Source organism: Suncus etruscus, chromosome 12 (genome assembly GCF_024139225.1).
Source record: "Suncus etruscus isolate mSunEtr1 chromosome 12, mSunEtr1.pri.cur, whole genome shotgun sequence".
Lineage (NCBI taxonomy): Eukaryota > Metazoa > Chordata > Mammalia > Eulipotyphla > Soricidae > Suncus > Suncus etruscus.
In genome coordinates, this window is record NC_064859.1 from 91156897 (window position 1) to 91180987 (window position 24091).

Sequence of the window (24091 nt, forward strand, 5' to 3'; positions counted from 1 at the left end):
AAATGTGTGTGTGTGGCTGTCAGCATCCTTCTACCCTTATTTAAGCAGGGGCTACCTCTGAATTAATCCATATACTTGGGAATTTTTCTTCCTTTTTTTTTCTTCCTCTCTCCTTCCCTCCTTTCCTCCCTCCTTTCCTCCCTCCCTCCTTTCCTCCCTCCCTCCTTTCCTCCCTCCCTCCTTTCCTCCCTCCCTCCTTTCCTCCCTCCCTCCTTTCCTCCCTCCCTCCCTCCCTCCCTCCCTTCCTTCCTTCCTTCCTTCCTTCCTTCCTTCCTTCCTTCCTTCCTTCCTTCCTTCCTTCCTTCCTTCCTTCCTTCCTTCCTTCCTTCCTTCCTTCCTTCTTTCTTTGTTCTCTCTCTCTCTCTTTCTCTCTCTCTCTCTCTCTCTCTCTCTCTCTCTCTCTCTCTCTCTCTCTCTCTCTCTCTCTCTCTCCTGCTCTGAGAAGTTGCAAATATTTGCATAGATATGTCAGCAGGAAGGTGTGTATCTGGGTTACCAAGGCTGGGGTAGTAGTGGACTGTTGTGCCTGTGCAGTGACCTGAGATGCTTTTTTGTTTGTTTATTTGGGTTTTTTTGTGGGGGACACACCTGGTGGTGCTTAGAGTTTATCTCTGGCTTTGCACTCAGTAATCACTCCTGGAAGGTTTTGGAGACCATATGGGATGCCAGGGATCGAAGCTGGGTTGACCACATGCAAGGCAAATGCCCCTCTCACTGTGCTATTGCTCTTGTCCCAGGAATACCCCCTTGATTGTACCCAGCCACAACTAAAACTGCTAGGTTGAGAGTGACTGAAAAGCCCTGGTGTCAAGGGAGGCTTGACAGCGGGAGGGGATGTCGTCAGCTGAGGGAGATGTTGTTTTTACTCGTTTTTTCAGACAAGATCCCCACTGAGGCAGGGTGGAATTTGCCCTCAGGGCTCTCCTCAATATTGGGGCTTCTCTGTAAGGTGCCTTGAACTTCCTGTCACTTTAGATCCTTATAGTAATTCTAGCATCCTTGACTGACTGGCTAAGGCCTGTTTCTCAGCCACCTCAGAACCTCTGCATCATGCCACCTCTTTTTCAAACTTCCTTCTCCTTGTCCTCCAGAACAAGTCACAGGACAGAAGGATCAATATGGCTGCCAGATCAAAATGGCTGCTGGACCAATGGGGAACCCAGTGCTTTGTGGTCCTGGACTTACTTGGGCACTTGGCCCTGGGTTGAGCAGAGATGTTGACCTCAGGTGAAGAATCTAAGTTTGAGGGGAACGTCCTGAGTACACTTTACCCCAAATCCCAGCTAGTACCTGAATCTGGTCCTCTGGGCCCTATGGGAGCTCTGCCTGTCAAGGGAGAATCATAGATAGCTCTGGGGTGAGAACTGGTCCCTGGCGAACATGCCAAAACACAGCCCTAGGAGCAACTCTCTTAGAGCATCTCTTGTAGAGCTCCTAGCCCTGCAAACATGCCCCCTGCCCTGTCACCAACAGGGAGGGAGGTTGCTGGCTTCCATGAGGAGAACGAGAAATGACCTCCCCCAAGAGGGGACAGACCAGAGATGAACTGGCAGAAACTGGATATTCTTGGGGACACCAGGGCATAAAAGGAATGGGAAACAGGAAGCAGAAGATGGAACCAGGAAGGGTGGGAGACAGAGGGAAGAAAATAAGGAGGGATGACAGGGACCCTTGAGGGCTATAATTAGAGTGCAGTTGCCAGATTAAAGCTGAGGGGCTTTTCTATGTCTAGGAAGGGCTACACACCAGGTGAGGCAGAGCCTTGAGATCAGTGGCACAAGCAGCATTGGGGCTGGAATATGTAAACACAAACACCCAGGGGTGTCCTCCATGTCACTGTGACTCCTATACTGACATGTGCCCCCATATGAACATGTGACCCCTATATTGACTTGTGCCCCAGTACACTGACACATAACCCTGAACACTGACCTGTATGTTTGTATATTGATTTGTGTCTCTATACACTGACCTGTGCCTCCTGGACACTGACCTGTGACTCTATACAGTCTCTCATGTCCCCACTCCATCTGCCCCCACTGATAAAAATCCACCCCCCACAGGAACCCTGACCTCATGGCCGCTCTCTGCTGGAGGAAGAGCTGCTGCAAATCTCTCTTAATCCCAAAGCTCAGATGGATTGGGACCCATCTTTAGAGATGGGATTTATGCTCAGAGCAGTGATGGTTTGAGCCCTGAGCTCCCACAACCTCACTATCTTCCAGGGACATCCCTGGAACTTTGAGTTGAGTCTCAGGCTGGGGAGAGGGGCTGTAGCTACCTTTCCCAGGTGCTCTGGGGCTCAGGGTATTAGATACTATTGGGGTCTTTTTTTTTTTTTCTTTTATTAGGTTTTTGAGTCACACCTAGCATCGTTCAGGGGTTGCTCCTGGTTCTAAGCTCAGAAATCGCTACTCGCAGGCACAGGGGACCATATGGGATGTCGGGATTCGAACCACTGTCCATCTTGGATTGAATGCATGCAAGGCAAACGCCCTACTACTGTGCTATCTCTCCAGCAATATTGGGGTCTTTCTAATTGTTCACTTAAAGTCAGTGAATCTCCAGGGAGCATGGAGATTTTTCTGGAAGGGTCAGGGAAACCAGGGAATCTGTGAGCTGAGACAGAGGAACTGGAAAGTGCAAGGCACAGAGCAGGAAGTGGGGAGCCACAGTGAAGGTGGCAGAGGGCAGGGCGCTGTGCAGGGCCACTAACTGTTCCTCTAGTCTTGGGTTTCACCTGTGACTCCTTGAGATATTCTGGGGGTCCATGGGTCCATGTGGGGCCCCTGAGAAAGTGCTTGAGAGCACTTATCATGTGCACTCTGCCCCCATCTGACAGATATTGGGGTGTGGGCATCACCCCCAAGGTGCTCCCAGGTTGGAGGCTGGCAGCCCCTCCAAACAGGCCGGTGATGCCCCCAGAAAAATAGAAGCTGGGTCTGTGAGTGTGGTCCCCATCCCCTGGCCTCCCAGCCCTTTGCACCTCTAGACCCCACCTTCCTGGGCCCCCAATCTGAGTCCCTGTAGCTGCTGGAAACAGTGGGGAGACTGTTCAGGATCTGGGAAAAGTTGGGTGACCCTCTGCAGGCACCCACAATGTTTTCTTTGCTCTCTCTGTTCCTCCCTTCTACCTCCTGATGCTGGCTCAATTGTGATCCTGGAGTGGAAGGGGGCCCAAAGGATATCCTAGAATCCAGCACATGCCAGGCTGGAGGGAAACCAGAAAACCCTGTTTCCTGTCTCCCCATCCCCAGAGTTGGTGTGATTGGCCGAAGGACCCTCACTCAACTACCCATGGCAGTAAGGACAGAACAGAACAGCACTTATTTGGGACCAGCATCCCTTTCTTTCTCTTCTTGTTCTCGCTTCCTATGCCTCCTATGCCTAACAGATCTCCCCCCCCCCTTTTCCCATGTGTGCACCCAACTCTCTGTGTCAGGCCCCCATCCAAGGGCAAGTTTGACCCCCCCTTTCCCATCTGATCCTCTGTCCTGGGCCCTGCAGGCTTCATGGCCAGGATCTGGACCGCGTGTCCAGCCTGTCTGCCCCTTCAGCTTCTCTCAGATTTTGCCAACAGCAGCACAGAGTTTTCTCCCTTCTCTGAACCCCACTCTCAAGTCAGAAGGGGTCTGGTCTCAAGCCTGTGGGAGGTGGATCTGAGCCTCCCTGAGTAGACCCCAGAAAATGAAGGGACCTTTCAACCCCCTAGCCTGGGGTCTAAGGCCTGGCTATCTCATGCTGCCTCAAATCCAAGGTCAGTGCTTTTTCTCAGTCCTTCCTCTGACATTGTTTTTAGTACATGGGGTTTTGCTCCCAAGGGGTCCAAAATGTATCTCTGATCTCCTCTGCTCTCTCTCCTCCTTCTCCCTCTCCCTTTCTTTCCTGGGGCTAGAATAATAGAAAACCTTGATTCCATCAAAATACATCTATTCAGGGGCCGGGGAGACAGCATGGAGGTAAAGCATTTGCCTTGCATGCAGAAGGTCAGTGGTTCAAATCCCGGCATCCCATATGGTCCCCTGAGCTTGCCAGGAGCGATTTCTGAGCATAGAGCCAGGAGCAACCCTTGAGCACTGCCGGGTGTGACCCCAAAACAAAACAAAACAAAACAAAACAAACAAACAAAAAAAGCCCATCTATTCAAGTCTATTTTTCAAGAACAGGAACCTGAACCCCTTTGACTTGGGAAGGCGGAAAAAGAATGGAAGGAAAGGAGAGAATTCTGGGGAGAAGCCTTTTCCTCAGAGCTCACCCTTGTTTCAGATGAGCACCAGGTTTACCTGTGCCCCCACATCACCCTAGTGCCCTCCTGACCTGGAATCATGTCCCTAGGCTGCATTTTATTTTTTTTCTCTTGGTGCAATGGCACATGGGGGAGAAGCAGGTACTAGGCTGGGCAGCCATGTGGCTCATGCTCTGTGCCCCTCAGAGGAAAGAGCTGGGGCCAGGGCCAAAGTGGCCTTGATCTCTCTGGAGGGAAAAGGCTTTGGTCTTTGGGGCCTTGGTCTCTGGAGCCTTTGTTCAGTGGTGCAGGGCTGAGCCCCTATGGTCTGGGTGCCAGTGGGGACACTCCCACTCCCCAGTCCCTCACTCAGCAGTCGCAGCCGGCCAAAGCCTTTCCCAGTTAGAACTCAGCTTCCCTGGGGTGCTGGGAGGGCCCTGGCCCCTCCCAGGCTTTGCTACCTCTGCAGAGTGCTCCAGGGTCAGAGTTGACTCGGGGAGCACTGAGAAGCCCCTTCCCACTTCAGTCCTGTCCCCTGAGCCCCGTCAACGTCTAGGACCCATCCAGAACCCCTTCAAAGCTTCCTCCCTGTGCCTGCAAGGGCCCATCCTCACCTTCGGAAGCTCTTCTGGCCAGTGGGCCGGGAGCCGGGCCTGGAGCTGGGGAGCAGTCCGTCTGTCTCCTGGCTGTCCTTCTCTTCCTCCTGCAGGGACTCGTCCCCCAGGAAGTCCCCATCATCCCAGGGGCCCATCGAGCCGTCGTTGGCCTGATACCGCACTTCCACACATAGGCTCGTCTGCAGGGAGAGAGAGAGGGCCGGCAGGTGAGTGGGGAGATGTCCATGGGTGAAGGACACCCGCTGGATCTAGCTCCCTTTTTTGCAGATGAAGAGACTGAGGTCCAGAAAGTCTGAAAGGACAGACTCAGGCCACGCCACCTGCCTGCAGGTCCTGCTGATGGTCCTCTCTGATGCTCAAGGTGATGGGCATTGGGGTGCAGAGGCCTGGCCTGTGGGAGCGTTTGGGGGGGGTTCGCTCTGGACATCTGAGTCTACACTGAGGCAGAGGGCTCTCAGGGGTTAGGATCTCCATTGTCACTCCATGTTCCCCAAGGCAAGGGGTGCCACTGGGGTAGAGACGGGTGGCCCTGAAGTCAGCTGGTTCCCCTCATGCCTGAAGCTAATGGGAGAGGACCTAGGCTTGCCTTCAAAGAAGTCCAAAATGTGGACTCAGAGGCACTAGCCATAGTATAGCAGGGAGGGTGCTTGTCTTGCACATGGCCAATCTGGGTATAATCTCCAGCATCCCATATGATTCCCTAAACTTCATCAGGGGGATCTTTCAGTGCAGAGACAGGAGTAAGCCCTGAGCATCCCTGATGTGGCCCAAAAGAAAAAAATAAAAAGCGCAAGGGCTGGAGCAATAGCACAGACAGTAGGGTGTTTGCCTTGCATGTAGCCAACCTAGGTTCTATCCTAGGCATCCTATATTGTCCTCTGAGCCTGCTAGGAGCAATCCCTGAGTGCAGAGCCTGGAGTAAGCCCAGAGCACCATCAGGCATGGCCTTAAAAGAAAAAGAAAAACAGGCTGAAGAGGTAGCACAACTGTAGGGTGTTTGCCTTGCACGCAGCCAATCCAAGGCAGATGCTGGTTCAAATCCCGGCATCCCATATGATCCCCCCAGCCTGACAGGAATGATTTCTGAGCACAGTGTCAGGAGTAACCCCTAAGCGCCACCAGGTTTGACCCAAAAACAAACAAACAAACAAACAAACAAAAATAGAAAACAAGCAAAGAAGTCAAAGGCACCCAGTGGAAAGTGGGGGTTCTGGGAGCCACACTTGGGCCAACTGACCCTTAGCCCAAGTCCTTTCTGCTGAATTACATGGCCCTTTCTCTGTGACTTGCCTCTGTGGAGGATGGTGGCTGAAATGCCCAGTTCTATTCTGGGGGCTGGTTCTTCTGCTGACCAGATAGGCCCCTTGGACCAAGCTCCATCTCACCCATTCGGAGGGATCATGTGTGGGGCTGGGCTGGGTATGATGTTCTCTAAGTCTAGTCTGGACACACATAATGTAGACTGTGCTGTCATACACATTTGGTGTCATCTCTCACACTCTTCCTCCAGGTGCCTCTGTCCTTTTTGCAAATCTTTTGTCCCTTTGGCGTTCACAGCTCATGCTGTAGGCCAAGGTGACAGGTACCCAGAAAATGGTCCCTGTTCACATGAAGAATAGTTTGTGGGGACCCCAGGGACTCTGGGAAAGGGTTTTCTTCTCCCCTTTCTATGATGCTGTTAGCTTAGCTGACAGAGAGTGCCCCAGTGTGCTGCTCCATTTTACACCTGGGTAAACTGAGGCCAGGAACCTATAGCCAATAGCATCATTTTCTCTGCATGGTACTGAGTGTTCAGACCAGTGGTTACTCACTCCCTTGCTTGTTCAGAGATGCCGGGACCATGCAGACTCACTAAAGTTGTCGAGAACAATAGGGAGTGACCGCCAGGAGCCTCACAGCCAAACCGCCCTCAAGCGGGCATGAATGCACCCAAGGGGACCACCCAGCACCTCAGGGCAGAGCTGAGCTTTTGGCGGTCATCAGGAGCCTAGTGATCTCTGCAGCTGGGTCAGAGGGAAGGATCCTCAGGGGAAGCCAGAGCTGTGCCACCGCAGAGCCTGGACCCAGCCACACCTCACAGACTGCAGGACACCCACCCCCTGCAGTGAACCCACAACAGACAAGTCTTGGGGACCCGGGCACACATACCTTTAGGATGGCATTATTGTCATCGATCAGGGTGTCGGTCACCTCCACCTGCTTCTCCTCCACCACCTTCTGCAGCACCATTCGGAAGGTTCCCACTAGCCTGGACAGAGCAGAGGGGGTGAGGCCCTGCGTGAGGAGTGGTGGGGGCAGGACCGAGTGAGGCTGATATCCCACAGGACCCAGGTCTGAGGTATGCTGGAGCCTGGCCTGTGCATGCATGCTGAACTGTGACACATTTGTAGCTGGGAGACCCCAAGGGGGTGCTGACACACTGGGTGTAGGCCTGAATGGACCTCAGTGCATGGAGTTGGGGCTCAGTGGAGTCCTGGATCTGATCCCGGGTTCCCCAGGCCTCTATGCAGGTGTCCTGTTCTAGAGGCCTGCAGGGCAGAGTCCTGAAGAGTCTGGACTCAGTCAGAGGGTCAGGGTGTGAGTTATCTGCTCCCTGAGAGCAGAGATGGCTCACCCAGCCGATAGTCCAACTACCTCAACTTCAAGCCTTTTTTTTTTTTTTTCTTTTTGGTTTTGGGTTTTGGGTTACACCCGGAAGCACTCAGTGGTTACTCCTGGCTCCATGCTCAGAAATCGCCCCTGGCAGGCACGAGGCACCATATGAGATGCCGGAATTTGAACCACCATCCTTCTGCATGAAAGGCAAACGCCTTACCTCCATGCTATTTCTGTGGCCCCAACTTTAAGCTTTTTATTTAGGGCAGAGCTTCTTGAACATTTTGTACTCCAGATGTGTAATGCAAACAGCACTTCCAGAAACATCTGGATTAACTTGGAATGAGCTGGTGATAGTGGTGGATTCAGGATCTTCACACTTGGGCATGTGACCCCATGTGGAACCAGACCCACAATTTAGAAGTTGGGGTTTGAAGACAGGTTAGAACCTCTGTGTCCCAGAGCCTAGCTAGAGGCAGCACTTTAGCATTTGGCTGCTTTTTAGGGGTACCAGCCATGGGGACCCATTTCAGGGGTTCTCCCTGGTTAGGGCCAGCTCTAGCTCTGCCAAATGGGTAGAGATAGCTATGGGTTCCCCGAATACCTGACCAGCTAGCTGCCTTGCTCTCCACCTCTGCACCAGCTCTGGCTGGATTCCAATAGAGAACTCATTGCTCTGTAGTTCTAGGAGAGAACAGGGAACTCTAAAAGGGGATTCCCCATGATGTAGGTGAACACTGGGACTGGGGAACTCTCTGGGGTTCAGAGAGATCTCAGGGTCACTCCTGACCATACTTAGCCTCTAGGACAGATAGTTGCATTCCCAGATGCATAGCTACAATGCAGAAATGTTGGGGATAAGCAAGGTTACCTGGGTGTGAACCTCATTTTATGTTTGTGTATGTCTTTTTAAAAAATTGTTAGCCACACACAGCAATGCTGAGGCTTTAGTCCTGGCTCTGCATTCAGGAACTATTCCTTGCATGCTCTGGGGGACTATATAGGATGCCAAGGATCGAACCCAGGCCTTCCCTCTGACTTGCAGAGCTTCCAGAAAACGTGTGACCTGGCAGGACTTTCCCAGGAGACACAGAGAAGCCGCAATGCAGCGAGAGGCCCCTAGGGGGCGGGAGGGAGCGATTTTTCCCTGCAAATGCTGGGAGAAGCAGCTGGCACCTTCTAGGTTTAGAGAAGGGATAAGTCCAGGGGGTTCTGAGAGGAGCCTTGTTTCCTTCCATGTCCTCCTGACACACAGCTCTCAGGAGCCAGTGCTTGTTCCACAGTGCACTCCAGCACCTAACAGATCCCTTCTTCCTGTCCATGGGCTCCTAGCCCAGCCTGCTCAGAGACAGAGAGGACAGCTGAGAGATTGGGGGAGCTCATTGGGGCTGAGGCTCAGGCCTCATTGATTTTCCCAGTGGGTGGAAGCAGGGCCCCACTGCTGGCTGCTGGGCTGTGGTTTGAGTTCCAGCCTCATCTTGCTCTTGCTGCCCTCATCCCCACACAGAAGCTGCCATCTGTGCTGGGGACACTCTGAACACAAGGTCTCGGCCCCTGCAGCCTACTCTAGGCTGGACTCTGGGAAATAGGGGTATTTCTACAGGGGCAATCTAGGGCATCTAGTAATTGCCACCCACCTTTACCCAATTAAAAATACAAATAATAGGGCCCAGAGAGATAGCACTGTGGCGTTTGCCTTGCAAGCAGCCGATCCAGGACCAAAGGTGGTTGGTTCGAATCCCGGTGTCCCATATGGTCCCCCGTGCCTGCCAGGAGCTATTTCTGAGCAGACAGCCAGGAGTGACCCCTGAGCACTGCCGGGTGTGGCCCAAAAACAAAAAAAAAATACAAATAATAAATTATATTATTTGAATTGGAGGGACTCGGTGATAAGCCAGCGATTAGGGCACATACCAAGCACGCACAGACCTGGGTTCAATTCCCAGCACCACATGGTCTCCTGAGCACCACCTGAATAGTTGTGAGGTCCCCATCACTATGGGGTGTAATCAGGTATCCCTAGCACTGCAGGGCATTGGTGGGCCTCTGTCCTGAACCAACAACTTAGTTGGATATAAATCACTCATTGGCACCACTTGGGACCCCCTCCCCCCAAAATGAAATGGGCAACTGATAAGATCCCAGCCCTAGGGAAGTGAGGAAAAGCTATGAGGGAAAACTTTGCCTTTTTTTTTTTAACAATTGTGTTAAATTGGTCTGTGTGAGTGCTGCTAGGTTAGCATTGCTTGGGATGCTCTAAGACCTGTGTCTGGGACTCAGTTTCCCCTGGAGGTTCATGAAAGGAACTGTGTCCTAATCTTCTGTCCCTGGCCACCTCTCTGTTGTGGCTTAAATCCATTGTGGCTCAAGTCCATTGTCATTCAAGACTCATTCATTGTCATTCAAGACTCCTCCCTGTGGACAGATGAGGCCAAGGGCTGGCTTGGTTGGGCAGGGGCAGAATTCTTAGGCAATGAGCCTGGAAAGTAGGGGGCTGAGGCATAGAGGGGCCCACACGAAGGCCACAGGAGCCCCAGGGCCTGTCAATAATTCAGGGATCTCCCCTGGGAGCAGGTATCAAGTGACCTAGGTCTGACCAGGCCTTACTGCTGTCCCGGATCCTGAATAATTGAGGAGTCCTAGGAGACTGGCGCCAGGGTCTGGCCACCCCCACAAGGAGACCTGGATGGGCAGAGGGATGTATGAGAAACTCTGACCTGAAGCCTCTGTGAGACTCAGTTTCCCAGCCACATTGAGCTCAGGGTTCCCAGATGCTCTGACATCTACTCTTCTTTCTGGTCCTCAGCTTCCGGTTCTATTTGCATGTCTGTTTACTTCCGATGGAGTATGCACCCATATTCTGGTTCCTACCTCACCTCTCAGCTCACCCTGGGAAAAGGGTGGATAGACTTCATCTCAGGGTTCCCTGAGGGTGGCGAGTAAATTTCTGCCAAACTTCCTTAAGAGTTGCTGTGTGTAAGATATGGTTCTTGGGAGACCAAGGAAGGCCTCTCTGCCTTTCATTCTTTCCCTGGGAGTTTCTCTACACCCTTTACTCTGCTGAGATCTTATGGGCTCTTGATAAAAACTGTGGAATCCTTGGAACTCTGGAAATCCAGGGCTTCCTGAAATCTCTGCAATGCCTTGGTTCATTCTCCACTTACCTCTTCCCATGCCTAAGAACTCATTGCTTCCCAAGACTGTACCTTGGCCAGGCAGTTCTGACTAGCTTTCAGAGGTTGGCTTTTTTCTAGCAATGCCACCTGGTTATGAGCTTACATCTTGTCACATAGCTCTCTTTTCTCTTCCACATGGCAGAAATTCTGGGGCATGTGTGTGGTTGGGAGAAGGTGTCACTTCTTAAGTTCTCCTCTTAGTAGCTTCAGTGACTAGAACAATGTTTGCCTTATACAGAGTATGTACTCAAGAAGTGACTAATGTGTGAATGGAAAGAATGGTGGATGAATGAGTAAATGAATGGATGAATAGGTGGGTGGATGGATGGATGTGAGTGGGTGAATTGATGGATGAATGGAAGAATATATGAGTGAATGGATGGATGGATAGGTGGATGAATGGATAGGTGGGTGGATGGATGGGTGGGTGGATTGATAGATGGGTTATGGAAGGAAGGATGATGGATGAAAGGATAGGTAAATGGAAGGATGGTGTGTGGATGGATGATAGATGGAAGGACAAATTGATGAAGGATGGGTGAAATGATGGCTGGACTAAGGATGACTGGATGGGAGAATGGTAGTATGGAAAGTTGAAAGAATATATGAGCATGTGTTCTTTGTTTTATCCCTTCTAGATTCTCTTCCCTTTGCCAAGGCAGGATTTACCATCCCTGTCCCCAGAAACCACAGGGCAGAGTCTGCCAGCATTCAATCCAATGTGTCTGAGAATAGTGGAGCCCTGTCCTCTGTACTCCAATTGCTTTACTTCTCTTGATCTGACCTGGGAGAAGATCAGCCTTTCTTTTGCTTTTATTTCCTCCCACTGAGCTCTCTGTGGATAACACCTCCATACCCTTTCAGACATGTTGCAATTTAGTTTGACCTCAGGCTGCTAAGAAATTAGTTTTTGAGCTCAAGAGAGAGCTTGGCATTTATTAAATTCAAACCCCTTACTACGCTGTTCAATTGCTTCCAGTGCTGTTAATGGTACAGAGAGAAGGCAGGAGGTCCCTTGATTGAAGCCCTTGCCATGATAGTGCTCATGGGGTGGCAGGTACCTTCCCTTGAAGAACAGAAGCCCCATAGGGGAGGCTTTTCACTCTGCTCACTTTCTCCCATGCAGTAAAAATCCAACAAATGCTTGCAAAATGAATGAATGAATGAAAGAACATGAGTTCATTCTATTCTCACAGCTTCTCTTTGCAATAAGCCCACATCCTCTCTCTAGGTGAGCTCAGATCTGAGGTAACAGGCCGGCTCACCCAGTCAGGGACTGATTCAAGGATCTGGGGTCAGGACTACCTCCTAAATCACTGTGTCACTCAGCCACAGAGCTCCCCCTAAAGTGACCAGGAGTGAGGTGGTGGCCAAAAGAGCAGAGAATTGATAGGCTATGGGAATAATGTCAGCCATGGATAGCCTCTACTGGACAACTGCCCCTCGGTATCGTGAGGAGAGACTCCTTGTGAGGGGGCAAGGTCTGGGGATAAAGAGGAGAGCAAGAAGCTGGGGACAGAGGGGAGAGTAGGAGACTGAAGAGTTCTTGGGGACAGTGGAAGGGGACACTGAAGGCAAGATAATGGAGTTTAGAGGAGTGGCCATTGAAAGTCAGTTGGGAGCAGATTGAGGGTGCCTCAGAGAAAGAGGGAAGTCCAGGAGGCATGACAGATCCCTCCCTCCCTCCCTGTTCCCCAACCTACTTGTTGCTGAAGACTTTGCTGTAGTTGAAGATCTGAATCTCCAGCATCTCATTGCTGTTGATGTTACTGGCCACTGGCCACCGGAAGGTCTGAGGAGAAAGGGACAAATGTGGATTGGGGGGGGGCAGAGTGAGAGAAAAGGAAGAAGGAAACCTTCTGGTGATCTGTCCTGTCTGGGTCTATGCAAAGACCTGGGCAGAGTCCCTCTTACGGCCTCCAACTCTCAGAGTACATGTGTGAGGGGAGGTGAAACCAGAGGCCTAAAACCAGGGGGCTGATACCAGTGCAAGGGTAGGTGAGAGCTGAGTTAGCACATGTGCTCATTGGGATTGGCAGGATCTGGCTCTCTTGTCTGGATCTTCCTGACACACCCAGGCTTGACTTTGAAGCAGAGGCCCCTACACTCTGATGTTCCCTTCCATTCACACATAATCTACCTCATTAATGTTCTTGTCATGGGGTCTCTTAGGGTCAGGCCCCTGAGGAGAGAGAGAGTACATCTCCCACCCCAGTGTGTCAGCCTGCTTCCCTCCTTTCTTGGCCTCAGTGATGACACTGGACTGGAAGCGCCCATTTCTCAGAAGCCAGAGCAACAGCAACTAGGCCATGGGCGCTTCCTGGGAGATTCCTCCAAGGCCCATTCCACCTGCCAGTATCCTATTCCCAGGGGCATTGGGAAGGTAAAGAGCTTCATTATGTTCTGAGGGCACTTGTCTGAGGGCATTTTTCTGGGACAACAGCACACAGAAGCTGAGGCCCATGGGCAGGGGAACCTGTAGTTCAAGTTATCAGCAACTTCTGAGTCTCTCAGGAGCTGAGGAGACTGATAGATTCTGGTCAGGGTGTCAGGTATGTGCTTCACTCTGGGAACCTGTGAGTGCAGAGCAGGTCATTCATCTTTCCTGACGCTCCCCAAACTGTGTGAGACTGTGATGAGATATGAGGAATGCCTTATCATCAGAGTGGAAAGTTCTGGGCTGTGCTGTCTGTCTGTGCATGTCTATCTAGGGAAGGCGCAGGGGATACTTGTGGCCCACAGAGGACATTTACCCAGCCCACCAGATGTTTTTGTTACACCTGCTTGTCCTGCTTAGCAGCCAACTCGTCCCGGGCCAGGAGCCAGTGCGCATGTGTGATTTGGAGCTGGACTGGGCTAAAGTAGCCAGTGTGACCATTGATGGTGCTCCGAGCATGGTGGAGAAAGAAGTAATTGCTCACTTTGACCAAGAGATGGACAAAAACAACCATTCTCACACATTAGCCATCTATTGCCTCATCCACCAGTAAGTGTTGTGTAGTAAATCACTAAAGTAGGACTCTGGTATGAAGATTGTGGTATCTTGTGTTAACTTCATTAGAGATATTGCACTAACCACAGACAATTTCAGAAATTTCTGTCTGAGCTAAATGCTGCCCACCTGGGTACAGCTCCTCTGCCTACTAGGCAGAGCTCCCAAAGGGCAGGGCAGGGCAGAGCTGGTAGCCATGGTAGAACCTAACTGGGGTTCGAATTCCACAGGACGCTTAGGGTACAGGGAGTTGCTCCAGCCCCTGACTTGCCAAACTCTTCCTCTTTGTCCTACACATACTTTGGAGGGGGGTGTCTGAGGGTGCCACCCTACAGGCTGCAGGGGGGCTGCGTGCAGCCGGGCTGGCTCCCCAGGGTGGGGGATGGATGCTGGCCTGGCACAAAGGCTGGATCTCTGCTCCTGGAGGGATTGGGAGGGTCAGTGCAGGCTCAAGTTCCAGCCCTGAAAGGTGACCCAGGCAGGCTCCATTTCCATCCATTGTGCTCCCAGCATTGTTTTCCTTCCAGGCACCCACTGCCTCCCTCCCCATTCCTAGGCCCTTGTCTAAGCGAAGGTGTGTGGGGGTAGAGAGGGGGCAGTGCCTAGGCATTTCTGTCTTTGATTTTTTTCACCCAGGCCCAATACTATGAAACCCTTAGAGCAAGGAGTAAGTCTCCACTGTGTAGACAAGGAGCCCAGAATTCCTGCCTGAGGTCACACAGCCTAGGGCCAGGGTAACACAGGTGACCTGAGGTCTAGACTGCTGTGTTCTGGCCTGGCTGAGGGGCCCCTGTAGCCCCGATGTCTGAGGAGGGTGAGGATAGTGATCCCAGGCATGCCTGGGGCCTTTGGAGGTTTTATGAGAGGCAGCTGAGGTTCCTTTGCTCAAGATTCTAGAAACAGATCTAACTCTGGGCAAGCAGTCAAACATAAATATGGAACTTCTTTGCCTGATTTGGGGGCTTGCATGCCAGAACAGTGCCAGCTCTGGGTCTCTGAGCAGGACAGTGAGGGTACGTCTGGCCTCCAGGAGCAGCCAGGGCTGCAGGTCACAGTTCAGAAGGAGAAACAGAGGTAAAAGGCAGGGAGAGAGGGCCAGAGGGCGGCCAAAGAAGGGCTCCCTGCTGGCTTTTGAGGGGTTGGCCTTGCTCACAACTTCTTGACCTGCAGTGCTGTTTACCACAGAGACTGACTGACAGGGGAGGTGCCAGGGTCCCAGGACATCCTTCCTGGGGCAGCCCAGTGTGGAGGCCAGCAAGGACCAAGAACTTGGGGTGGATAAGGGTTGAGTTCCTTTTTGTTCTGTTTTGTATTGTTTTGGGGCCACACCCAGAGGTGCTTCTGTTATTCTTGACTTTGCACTCAGGGTTCACTCCTGGTGGGCTTGGGGGACCTAAAGGGGTGCTCAGGATTAAATTTGGGTCTGCTGTGTGCAAGGCAAATGCTTTCCATATTTTACTATCACTCTGGCCCCAGGTAAGGTAAGAGTTACTCAGAAGGCCATTATCAGTTCCATCCCATTCAAGGCCAGGGCATCTAGACTTTCCCTCCTGCCCTAGGATGAGTGTGGCCATCTCACCACTGTGCTCTAAGCACAGGTCCCTTTGCTCCCACCTTTCTGCTTCTGCCACTGCTGGGACCCACGAGAGGCAGGTGAGGTTTGTGGGGAGGCTGTAAGGATCCTCATGACTTCAGAACATCAGTCTGGTAGGAACACTCTGCTCAGTGCCTGAAACATTGTCATGTCAGACAGGGTCCCCCAGCTGTCCACCTGCCCAGTGGACAGCTTTGGGAAGCAGGAGGACACGGTGATTAACTCTGACTGTTACGGACACTCGCAGCTCAGATGTCCCATTCAGTTAGTGGAAAGGGGTGTCGGGTTCCTCGCTGGCTAGAAGCCTGGGTGGACATGTCCCCTGGGAGACATGGAGGGACCTGGGAATGGGATGTTGCATCTGACCAACTTGCCGAGGGGCAGAGACAAGTGACAAGTGTGTCAGCAGAGCGGCAGGAGGGCAGGGATGTCCCATATAAATTCTCAGCCCAGGTGAGGCCCTGAAGTTCCCAAAGACACACAGCCTGGAACTGGGGGGCAGAACAGTGGCCCTTTGGCTTGGTGACTGCTCAGTCACATCCCATGGAGTGCCTTGGGGCCTTTCCCAGCCTACACTGAGCCCGTGTGAGAGGCAAAGTCTACGAAGATGGGTCACCACAAGAGGTTACTTTGTGCTGAGCTGCTGAAGCCAGATAGTTGCTTTGGTCCAGTCAACATAAGGAAGCAACAGAAAAGCCAAAAGGAACCATAGGGACTAGGAAGAGAAAGACAACTAGACCCACTCAGGGGTTGAGGAATGGGAAAGACCAAGTCTGGCTGACTTGTGGGGAGATGGAGACTCCTCAACAGCCTGGAGGCTGGAGGTATCTTCAGTGGGAGAACTGTGAGGCATCTCTGGGAGGTTGTTAGGGGGTGCCCAGCAGCTATTTTGGTCAAACTCTCCCTCATAACCGACTGATGGTAGGTTCTGATCTGTAGGTTCAAGAGTTCAACTGCAATGGGTCTACAAAAGTTCTGACAAGCCTGTTACTCTGCCTGCCTTACACTGCCCTCCATCCACTCAGGACAGACAGCTAGGCCTCTGGAGTTGTTTGAGCACATGACCAGACAGATTCTGGGGTGCTGGACAGGCCAAGTGGAGAGACCCATGGAGACAAGGTCTCAGCAAGAGGAGACCCTCCAGGGAATGGCACTGACCCATAGCATGGTGCCCAGAGAACAGGTACATGGAGGAAACCATAAGGAAATAGAGTTACAGGCAGATCAAAGTCAGGAAAGGCAAAGGAAAGAACAATGGAGTCAAGTTGGAAGATCCTTTGGAAAAACTCCCTGAGATGACAATTGGAAAAAGTTAATAGACAGAAAAATGAAGCAAAGATAAGGAAAGGTAGTTTAAGCACTGGGTGAAAGGGATATTTGGGGAGAATGATGGAGAGAGAATTTTCTCTAATTAACCAAAGACTAAGGCCATCCACTTGAAAAAAAATTTTTACAATAGTGTTAATAGGAAAGATAAAGACACCATAATTAGGTGCATCATAATCAAATTTAAAGTTATCAATGATAAAAAATTAATTATACCTCCTTTTCTAGAGGGAAAAAAAGAGTCCCCACAAATGTATAAAATAATCAGATACCTTTAGACTTCTTAGCAGAGAATATTTTTGAGGTTATAAAGGAAAAGAATTTTGAGTTTCAACGTTTTTTTAAATCTATAATCAGAGAGTCTTCAAATTTATGAGCTAAACTCTCCTCAGGTTTAAGAAGCTTTAGAGTTCCTCCACAAAAACCCAAATGAAAAATTCTTCTGGAAGGGTACTTGAGAAAGAAAAATACTTCTGAAAGATGCTTACAAAGAGAGATGTCAAGGTGATAAAAATATCCCGACTAAGGAGTAGGACAAAAAAAATGGGGGTGGGAAGAGAAATATTCATTCAAAGAAACCTAGAATTAAAATTCTGATGTAGACAGAATTAGTATGAGGGTGTGGGTTGAGGCAGGAGGGGAAATCAAAGGGCATTACAGGTGGGGCCGGAGAGATAGCATGGAGGTAAGGCATTTGCCTTGCATGCAGAAGGACGGTGGTTCGAATCCCAGCATCCCATATGGTGCCCCGAGCCTGCCAGGAGCAATTTCTGAGAGTAGAGGCAGGAGTAACCCCTGAGCACTGCTGGGTGTGACCCAAAAACAAACAACAACAAGAAAGGGCATTACAGGGCATTTTTTGCATGTTTGTTGGATTCAGGGCCAAACCTGGCATCGCTCAAAAGTTACTCCTGGCTCTGCATACAAAAATCACTCCTGGCAGGCTCAGGGGACCATATGGGATGCTGGGAATCGAGCCCATGTCCATCTTGGATCAGCCACATGCAAGGCAAGCACCCTAACACTGTGCTATCACTCTGGCCCAGGCATCACAGGGTATTTTTAAGAAGTGGTTGGGACTGCTCAGAGTGAATCACATGCCCTATATATAGGTTGCCCTGGTTTCCATCACCAGCAGCTCTGATCAAAGCCCCTATTATGAGAGGGGAAATTATGGTTTCTTCTTTAAATGATCAATAGAGTAACATAAGGGTGTTTTTTTATTTTTTATTTTTTATTTTTTGGGGGGTCACACCTGTCAGCGCTCAGGGGTTACTCCTGGCTCCACGCTCAGAAACTGCTCCTGGCAGACTTGGGAGACCACATGGGATGCCGGGATTTGAACCAAAGACCTTTTTCGTGAACAGCAAACGCCTTATCTCCATGCTATCTCTCAGGTCCCGGGTGTTTTTTTTGTTTTTTTTTTGAAAACAAAAATACAACGTCAACCTTTCCAATAAAAACAACAACAACAACAAAAACCTGATCTAGCCAGTAGGAAGCTGGAAAGAAGAAAATACAATTGGAGATGTAAAAAAAGATGGCAGTAGAAAGAAACTTTCTGGGAAAAAAAAAACTCAAAACAAAACATTGTAGCCATCTAAATATAAATGGTAAAACTTATCAGTTAAAAGAGACTTAAAAAAAATATATATCCAAGGGGGTATGTCATGGCACAGCAAGTAGGGCGTTAGCCTTGTACATGACTGGTGGCTGACCTGAGTTCAATCCCCAGCATCCCATGTGATCCCCTGAGCCTATCAGGAGTGATTTCTGAGTGCAGAGCCAGGATAAATCCTAAGCGCCAGGTGTGGCCTCCAAACCAATATATATGATGCATTTGGAAACTAATCATTAACCTGGGTCTCAAAGAACATCATAAAGGAAAATAAATATTCAAGAAGAATATGGAGAGCTGGAGCAATAGCACAATGGGTAGGGCGTTTGCCCTGCATGTGGTTGAACTAGGTTTCCATATGGTCTGGGAATCCTGGGGTCCATATTCTGGGATCACCCTAGCATCCCATATGAATCCCCGAATAATTTTATTTTTATTTTTTTGGTTTTTGAGTCACACCCGGCAGTGCTCAGGGGCTACTCCTGGCTCTACACTCAGAAATTGCTCCTAGCAGGGCCGGAGAGAGAGCACAGTGGTAAGGCCTTAGACACAGAAGGACGGTGGTTCTAATCCTGGCATCCCATATGGTCCCCTGAGCCTGCCAGGAGCAATTTCTGAACATGGAGCCAGGAGTAACCCTTGAGCACTGCCGGGTGTGACCCAAAAATCAAAAACCAAAAAAAAAAAAAAAAAGGATTAAGTCACTTTGTAGGATTCCATTAGGGCTGCATATAGATGAGGGCAGGGTGATAAGTGATGCAGCAATTGGCCAGCATGAGTCAAGTTCAGAGTTGGACCCCTGCAGCTGGAGACCTTTCCTATCCCACTGCAGGACTGCCAGGCGGGGCTCAAGTTAACACAGAGAAACAGCGTCAGTAGGGCAAAATTGATTGCTTTCTATACATTTATTAAGGGGCAAGAAAAATTTAAAACAGCGGGTTTAGCATTTGTCTCAAGACGTTGGAAAGAAGCCCAGGAGGAATAAATACAGAGAAGAGAAATATTAAGATATCAAAATGAAGAACAACAGCGGAGATTAATGAAACCAAAAGTCGTTCTTTAACAAGATCAATGAGATGGTGGCTTCTTAGCCAGGCTGACCTACTGAGACAGAAGACGCAGATAAATGAAACGAGGAATAAGAGGGAGGAAATGAGTAGGCACAATTATTAGTGGGAAGGAGTTAAAGCCATGTAAAGACATCATTATAAAAGTTGTGCTAATTTGAACACCTTATGAAATATGAAAGTGCCTAGAAAAAAACATAAAAAACCCAAATGTGTACAAGCAGGCACAGAAATGAAAAAGGGGGGCCGGAGTGATAGCACAGTGGGTAGTGCGTTTGCCTTGCATGCGGCTCACAAGGGCCAACCTAGAGTTCGATCTCCAGCATCCCATATAGTCCCCCAAGCCTGCCAAAAACATTTTCTGGCAGGCACAATTTCTGAGCCCAGAGTCAGGCATAACCCCTGTTCAAAGCTGGGTGTAACCAAAAACCAAAAACAAATAAACAAACAAAAAATGGAAAAGGCAATTACATGTTCTCTCCCCAAACTGGCCAGATGTCAAGGGGCATTTTAATCAAAGGCATTTGTTTCTTTGCAAACATAAGGAGAGAGTAAATTCCTATTTGAAGCAAACTGAATCTTAATTCTAGGCTGTACAGTTTTCTGCACATATCTGAAAAATTCCTAATTAAAAATGTTTGCCTGTTGCATCTAACAGTATATAAAACGATTCCATTGGGAAACCTAGAAAAGAGAAATTATGATGCCCTGACAGCTGCAAAAAAAGCTTTTGATAAAGTTCAAAACCTTTTATAATAAATAACAAAGTCAAGACCCCATTACAATAAACTGGTGTGGATGATAAAACTTTAAATGCCTTCATTAGGGCTGGAGAGATAGGATAAGAGAAATGCACTTCTCTTGTATATAGCTGACCTGAGGCTAATTCTCAGCACTTCTTATGCTCTCCCAAAATAAGCCACATCAGGAGTGATCCCTGAGTGAAGAGCCAGGTGTAAGTCCTGAGCACAAATAAATACACTGATTTTCTTTAATGCCAACAATTAGGAAAGGATATCTATCACTACTTAAAAACTTTAGTTGCTTTATTCTTGGGTTTGGAGTCCATATTCAGTGGTACACAGGGCTTACTCCTGGCTCTGTGCTCAAGGATCATGTCTGGTAGTGCTCAGGAGACCATATGAAGTGCCAGGGATTGCACTAAGGTCAGATACATGCAAATAAATTGGATTAACCCCAGTACTATCTCTCTGTCTTTTATCACTTCTAATACTTAATGCTAAACTAGAAATTATGACCAATGCTCTAAAGATCAGAATATAAAGAGTTAGTATTGGAAAGGAAGATATGAAACACTTATTTCTATAAATAATATCATATACTGGGCCCGGAGAGATAGCACTGTGGCGTTTGCCTTGCAAGCAGCCAATCCAGGACCAAAGGTGGTTGGTTCGAATCCCGGTGTCCCATATGGTCCCCCGTGCCTATCAGGAGCTATTTCTGAGCAGACAGCTAGGAGTAACCCCTGAGCATCGCCGGGTGTGGCCCAAAAACAAATAAACAAAAAATAATAATATCATATACTTGCAAAAACAGAAAACAATATACAAACTAGTAAAAACCAATAAGAGTTCAGTCAGGTTGATAGAGAAAAGATGAATATATAAAGGAACAGAACACATTCATTTATTGGGGCCAGCAGTAAGGGCAGTTACTTTGTACACAGCTGACCAGGTTTGATCCCCAGTATCTCATATGGTTCCCAAGTCTGCCAGGAGTGGGGTTTTTTTTTTGTTGTTGTTGTTGTTTGTTTGTTTGTTTTTGCTACACTCGGTGACTCTCAGGGGTTATTCCTGGCTATGCACTCAGAGATCACTCCTGGCTTGGGTGACCATATGAGATGCTGGGGGATCAAACCGAAGTCCATCTTAGGTTAGCGCAAGCAAGGCAGGCGCTCTACCGTTTGCACCACTGCTCTGGTCCCAAAGAGTGTTTCTTGAGTGTAGAGCCAGGATTAATCGATGAGCACCACAGGGTGTGACCCCAAAACAAAACAAAACAAAACAAAAACATTGGTCTATTCCAATAATGATTAGCTAAATAACGAAATAAAAGAAAAACATTCAAATAATAAAGCATCTTGATAAATAATCGAGAATAACTACGACTTTTACATGGAAAACTTAAAAATCTTAGGAAAGATTAGTAGGCAGCTTGAATAGATTTTTTAATATTATTTTAAAATGGATATCTTAATCTAAAAATGGTCTTCCTGCCTGTGCTCATTGCATTGCTACTACCCTTGCACCCAACAGTAAATGAGTGGATAAAAAGTTATGGTATATGTACACAATAGAATACTACTCAGCTAAGAAAAGATAAAATCTTGACATTTGTTGCAATGTAGATAGGAGAAGGACAACTAGATTTCTTTTGCGGTATATAAAGAAACAAGGCAAGGGAATGGAAAGTTGTGAAAGATAAATTCTTCTACAGAACTAAGGTAACCAACCAGGTCAGGGGTCAGGAAGGAAGAGGTAGAACCTGGGGGTCAACAGGGCTACACTTGGGGAGAATACATGGTACTGGAAATTAGACTCAGGTCAGGCACATACTAGGCATATTGTCCTAACTGTGATATTATCTCCAAGGCCCTAAATGTTTTAATTAATCAATTTTAAAATTTAATAAAATGTAATCAAAATTCCAGTTGCATTTTGGAAGGACGTGATATAATTCTTCAAATATAATTTGAAGGATTAAGTTCCAAATAGGTCCATTGTGAAAGGGAAGGATAAGGAGAAGAAATAGGCCTCACTGGCTATTAAGACACACACACACACACCCTGACACACACACACACACACACACACACACACACACACACACACACACACACCCCATATAGAGAATAGTGTGAGAAGGTTTGAGGACAGACTAATGGGATGGGCCAGGCAGAATTGAATAGAAGATCAATGGAAAGCACATTTATTATAATTGCACTGGAATCCCAAAGCTCTAATGCCATAGAAGTCCTGGGTCACAGTCAGTGATGGATGGAAGCCTGGAGGAAGGGCTTTCAAGCTTGGGTAGACCAACAAAGGGCCGGCATCGACAATGTACAGAGTACTTGTGAATCATGGGGCTAGGACCACAAATGGGGAAAGGTATTGGACCCAAGGGGAAACTTCACCATGTCCTGAGATGAACAATAACAGTGTCCTAAGGTCTGTGAACATCCAAAATCCAGGTGAAGGGGAACAGGGGTTCACTCACTCACTCACTCACTCACTCACTCACTCACTCACTCACTCTACTGGAATCTACTGGAATCCTGATGAGCATGAGATGGAATGAAGAGTCAACACAAGCTCAGTGCGGGCAATGCCATATCCTGCCCTGGAGACCGCAAAGGGACTGTGTCCATGATTGGGGACAGGATGCAAACTGGGGGAGTGAGGAGAGAGTCAGGGGAGCCAGCTCATATGACTTGCAGAAACTCCTCAAAGCGGTGGGCATGAAGAGAAATTGAGTCTCTCTCAGGAATCACCACTGAGCTGACTCTGGGGTTCTGGGGGTGAAGAAGGAGTCAGGAGGGTGTTTCCAGCTGGGTCTAGGGTCTCCTACCTCATCGAAGTCGGCCACTTCCTCACAGTTCTCCAGGACTCGGGAATAGAAGGACTGGCCTAGGTGGGAGAAAGTTGAAGTGTTGAAGTTAGGCTTGGCCCTCCCATTGGGAACCTCCCATTTCTACCATCATCAGAGGCCAAAAGCCCAGAAAGAGCAATTCCATTCACACTCATGCCCTCTGCCCTCTCAACAGCCCCACAAGACAACGGGTCAAGGCCATGAGCTCCACTTTGTGAGTAGACAGGCCAGAGAAAGGAGAGTGGGCCCCTTTTGCCCTGACTCCTTCAGAATTTCTCGGTCTCCTTGGCTTTGCTGGCCTTCCTGGCCCATGCCTGTCCTGAAGAGAAGCCTGAACCCCAGGGTGGCATTGGCCCCTGTGAACATGTCTACAGCCAGGACAGGTCCTAAGGTCATATCCAGATTTGTTCCCTTCATCTTCCTCCTGCTCTCCTCAGTTTTTTTTTCAGCTGCTCAGAGAAGAAATCATAAATGTTGCCCCACACTTGCCCGTACCCCTTTCCTACTGGTGAGAGTAATAGTATGAGAAAGATACACAGCCCCTCACTGGCCACCCCATCTTCATGTTCCATCCAGTTCTCCAGCTGCTCAGGTAGAACTGGCCGGGATAGGAGAGGATGGTAGCCTGTGTGAAAGACAGCCCAGGTCTCCTCCCTGGGAACAGCCAATGGAGTGAGTAATGTGGTGGGAAACTGGGGTACAGGGAAGTGTGAAATACACAGGGTCTACCCCAGGGAAAGAACCCAAGTAAAGGGAGGAGACTTGGTTGGCAATATTTTATGCCATGCACCCAGAGGCACAGTGTTGTATCCTGAAACCTGTATGTATCCCAAGGTACAGTTTGGCATCCTGAAATATGTACCCCAAGATACAACTCAGTGCCCTGCAGTGTGATTCACTATCCAGAAACATGGCCCCAAGTCATACCTCAGCACCCTGCTTCAGGCACTCCACACAGCATGTGATACTTCATGGCATGTGCCTCAGGCTACAATTTTTTTTTATTTTTAATTATATGAACAATGATACAAAGAAAGAGGACAAGGTAAAGTTACAGTGGAAGGACAATCACCCAAAAACAGAATTATCAGAAGAAATTCCCCTGCTGACACCCCCATTTTAAACTTACAATCAAAGAACGATAAAACAACCCATGTACAATTACTTTGTCCCCCAAGACCCCAGATTGCAGTTCATTATAAATTTTCCTAGAGGTACACAAAGCAATCTAAAGTCATAAAATTTATGTAACTCCTTAAACTTGAAGACATA

At 48.9% G+C, this 24091-nt stretch overlaps 1 protein-coding gene across 1 annotated transcript in view; it reads right to left on the reverse strand.

The window, feature by feature from the left end:
- OTOF (otoferlin) overlaps nt 1-24091 on the reverse strand; it is an 85355-nt gene that overhangs the window by 41389 nt on the left and 19875 nt on the right. Inside the window, exons 2-5 of the mRNA XM_049784464.1 lie at nt 22799-22857; nt 12317-12405; nt 6991-7090; nt 4840-5021 (exon numbers count right to left, since the gene is read on the reverse strand). Coding sequence (XP_049640421.1) covers nt 4840-5021; nt 6991-7090; nt 12317-12405; nt 22799-22857 — 430 coding nt within the window. The remainder of the gene's footprint in view (nt 1-4839; nt 5022-6990; nt 7091-12316; nt 12406-22798; nt 22858-24091) is intronic.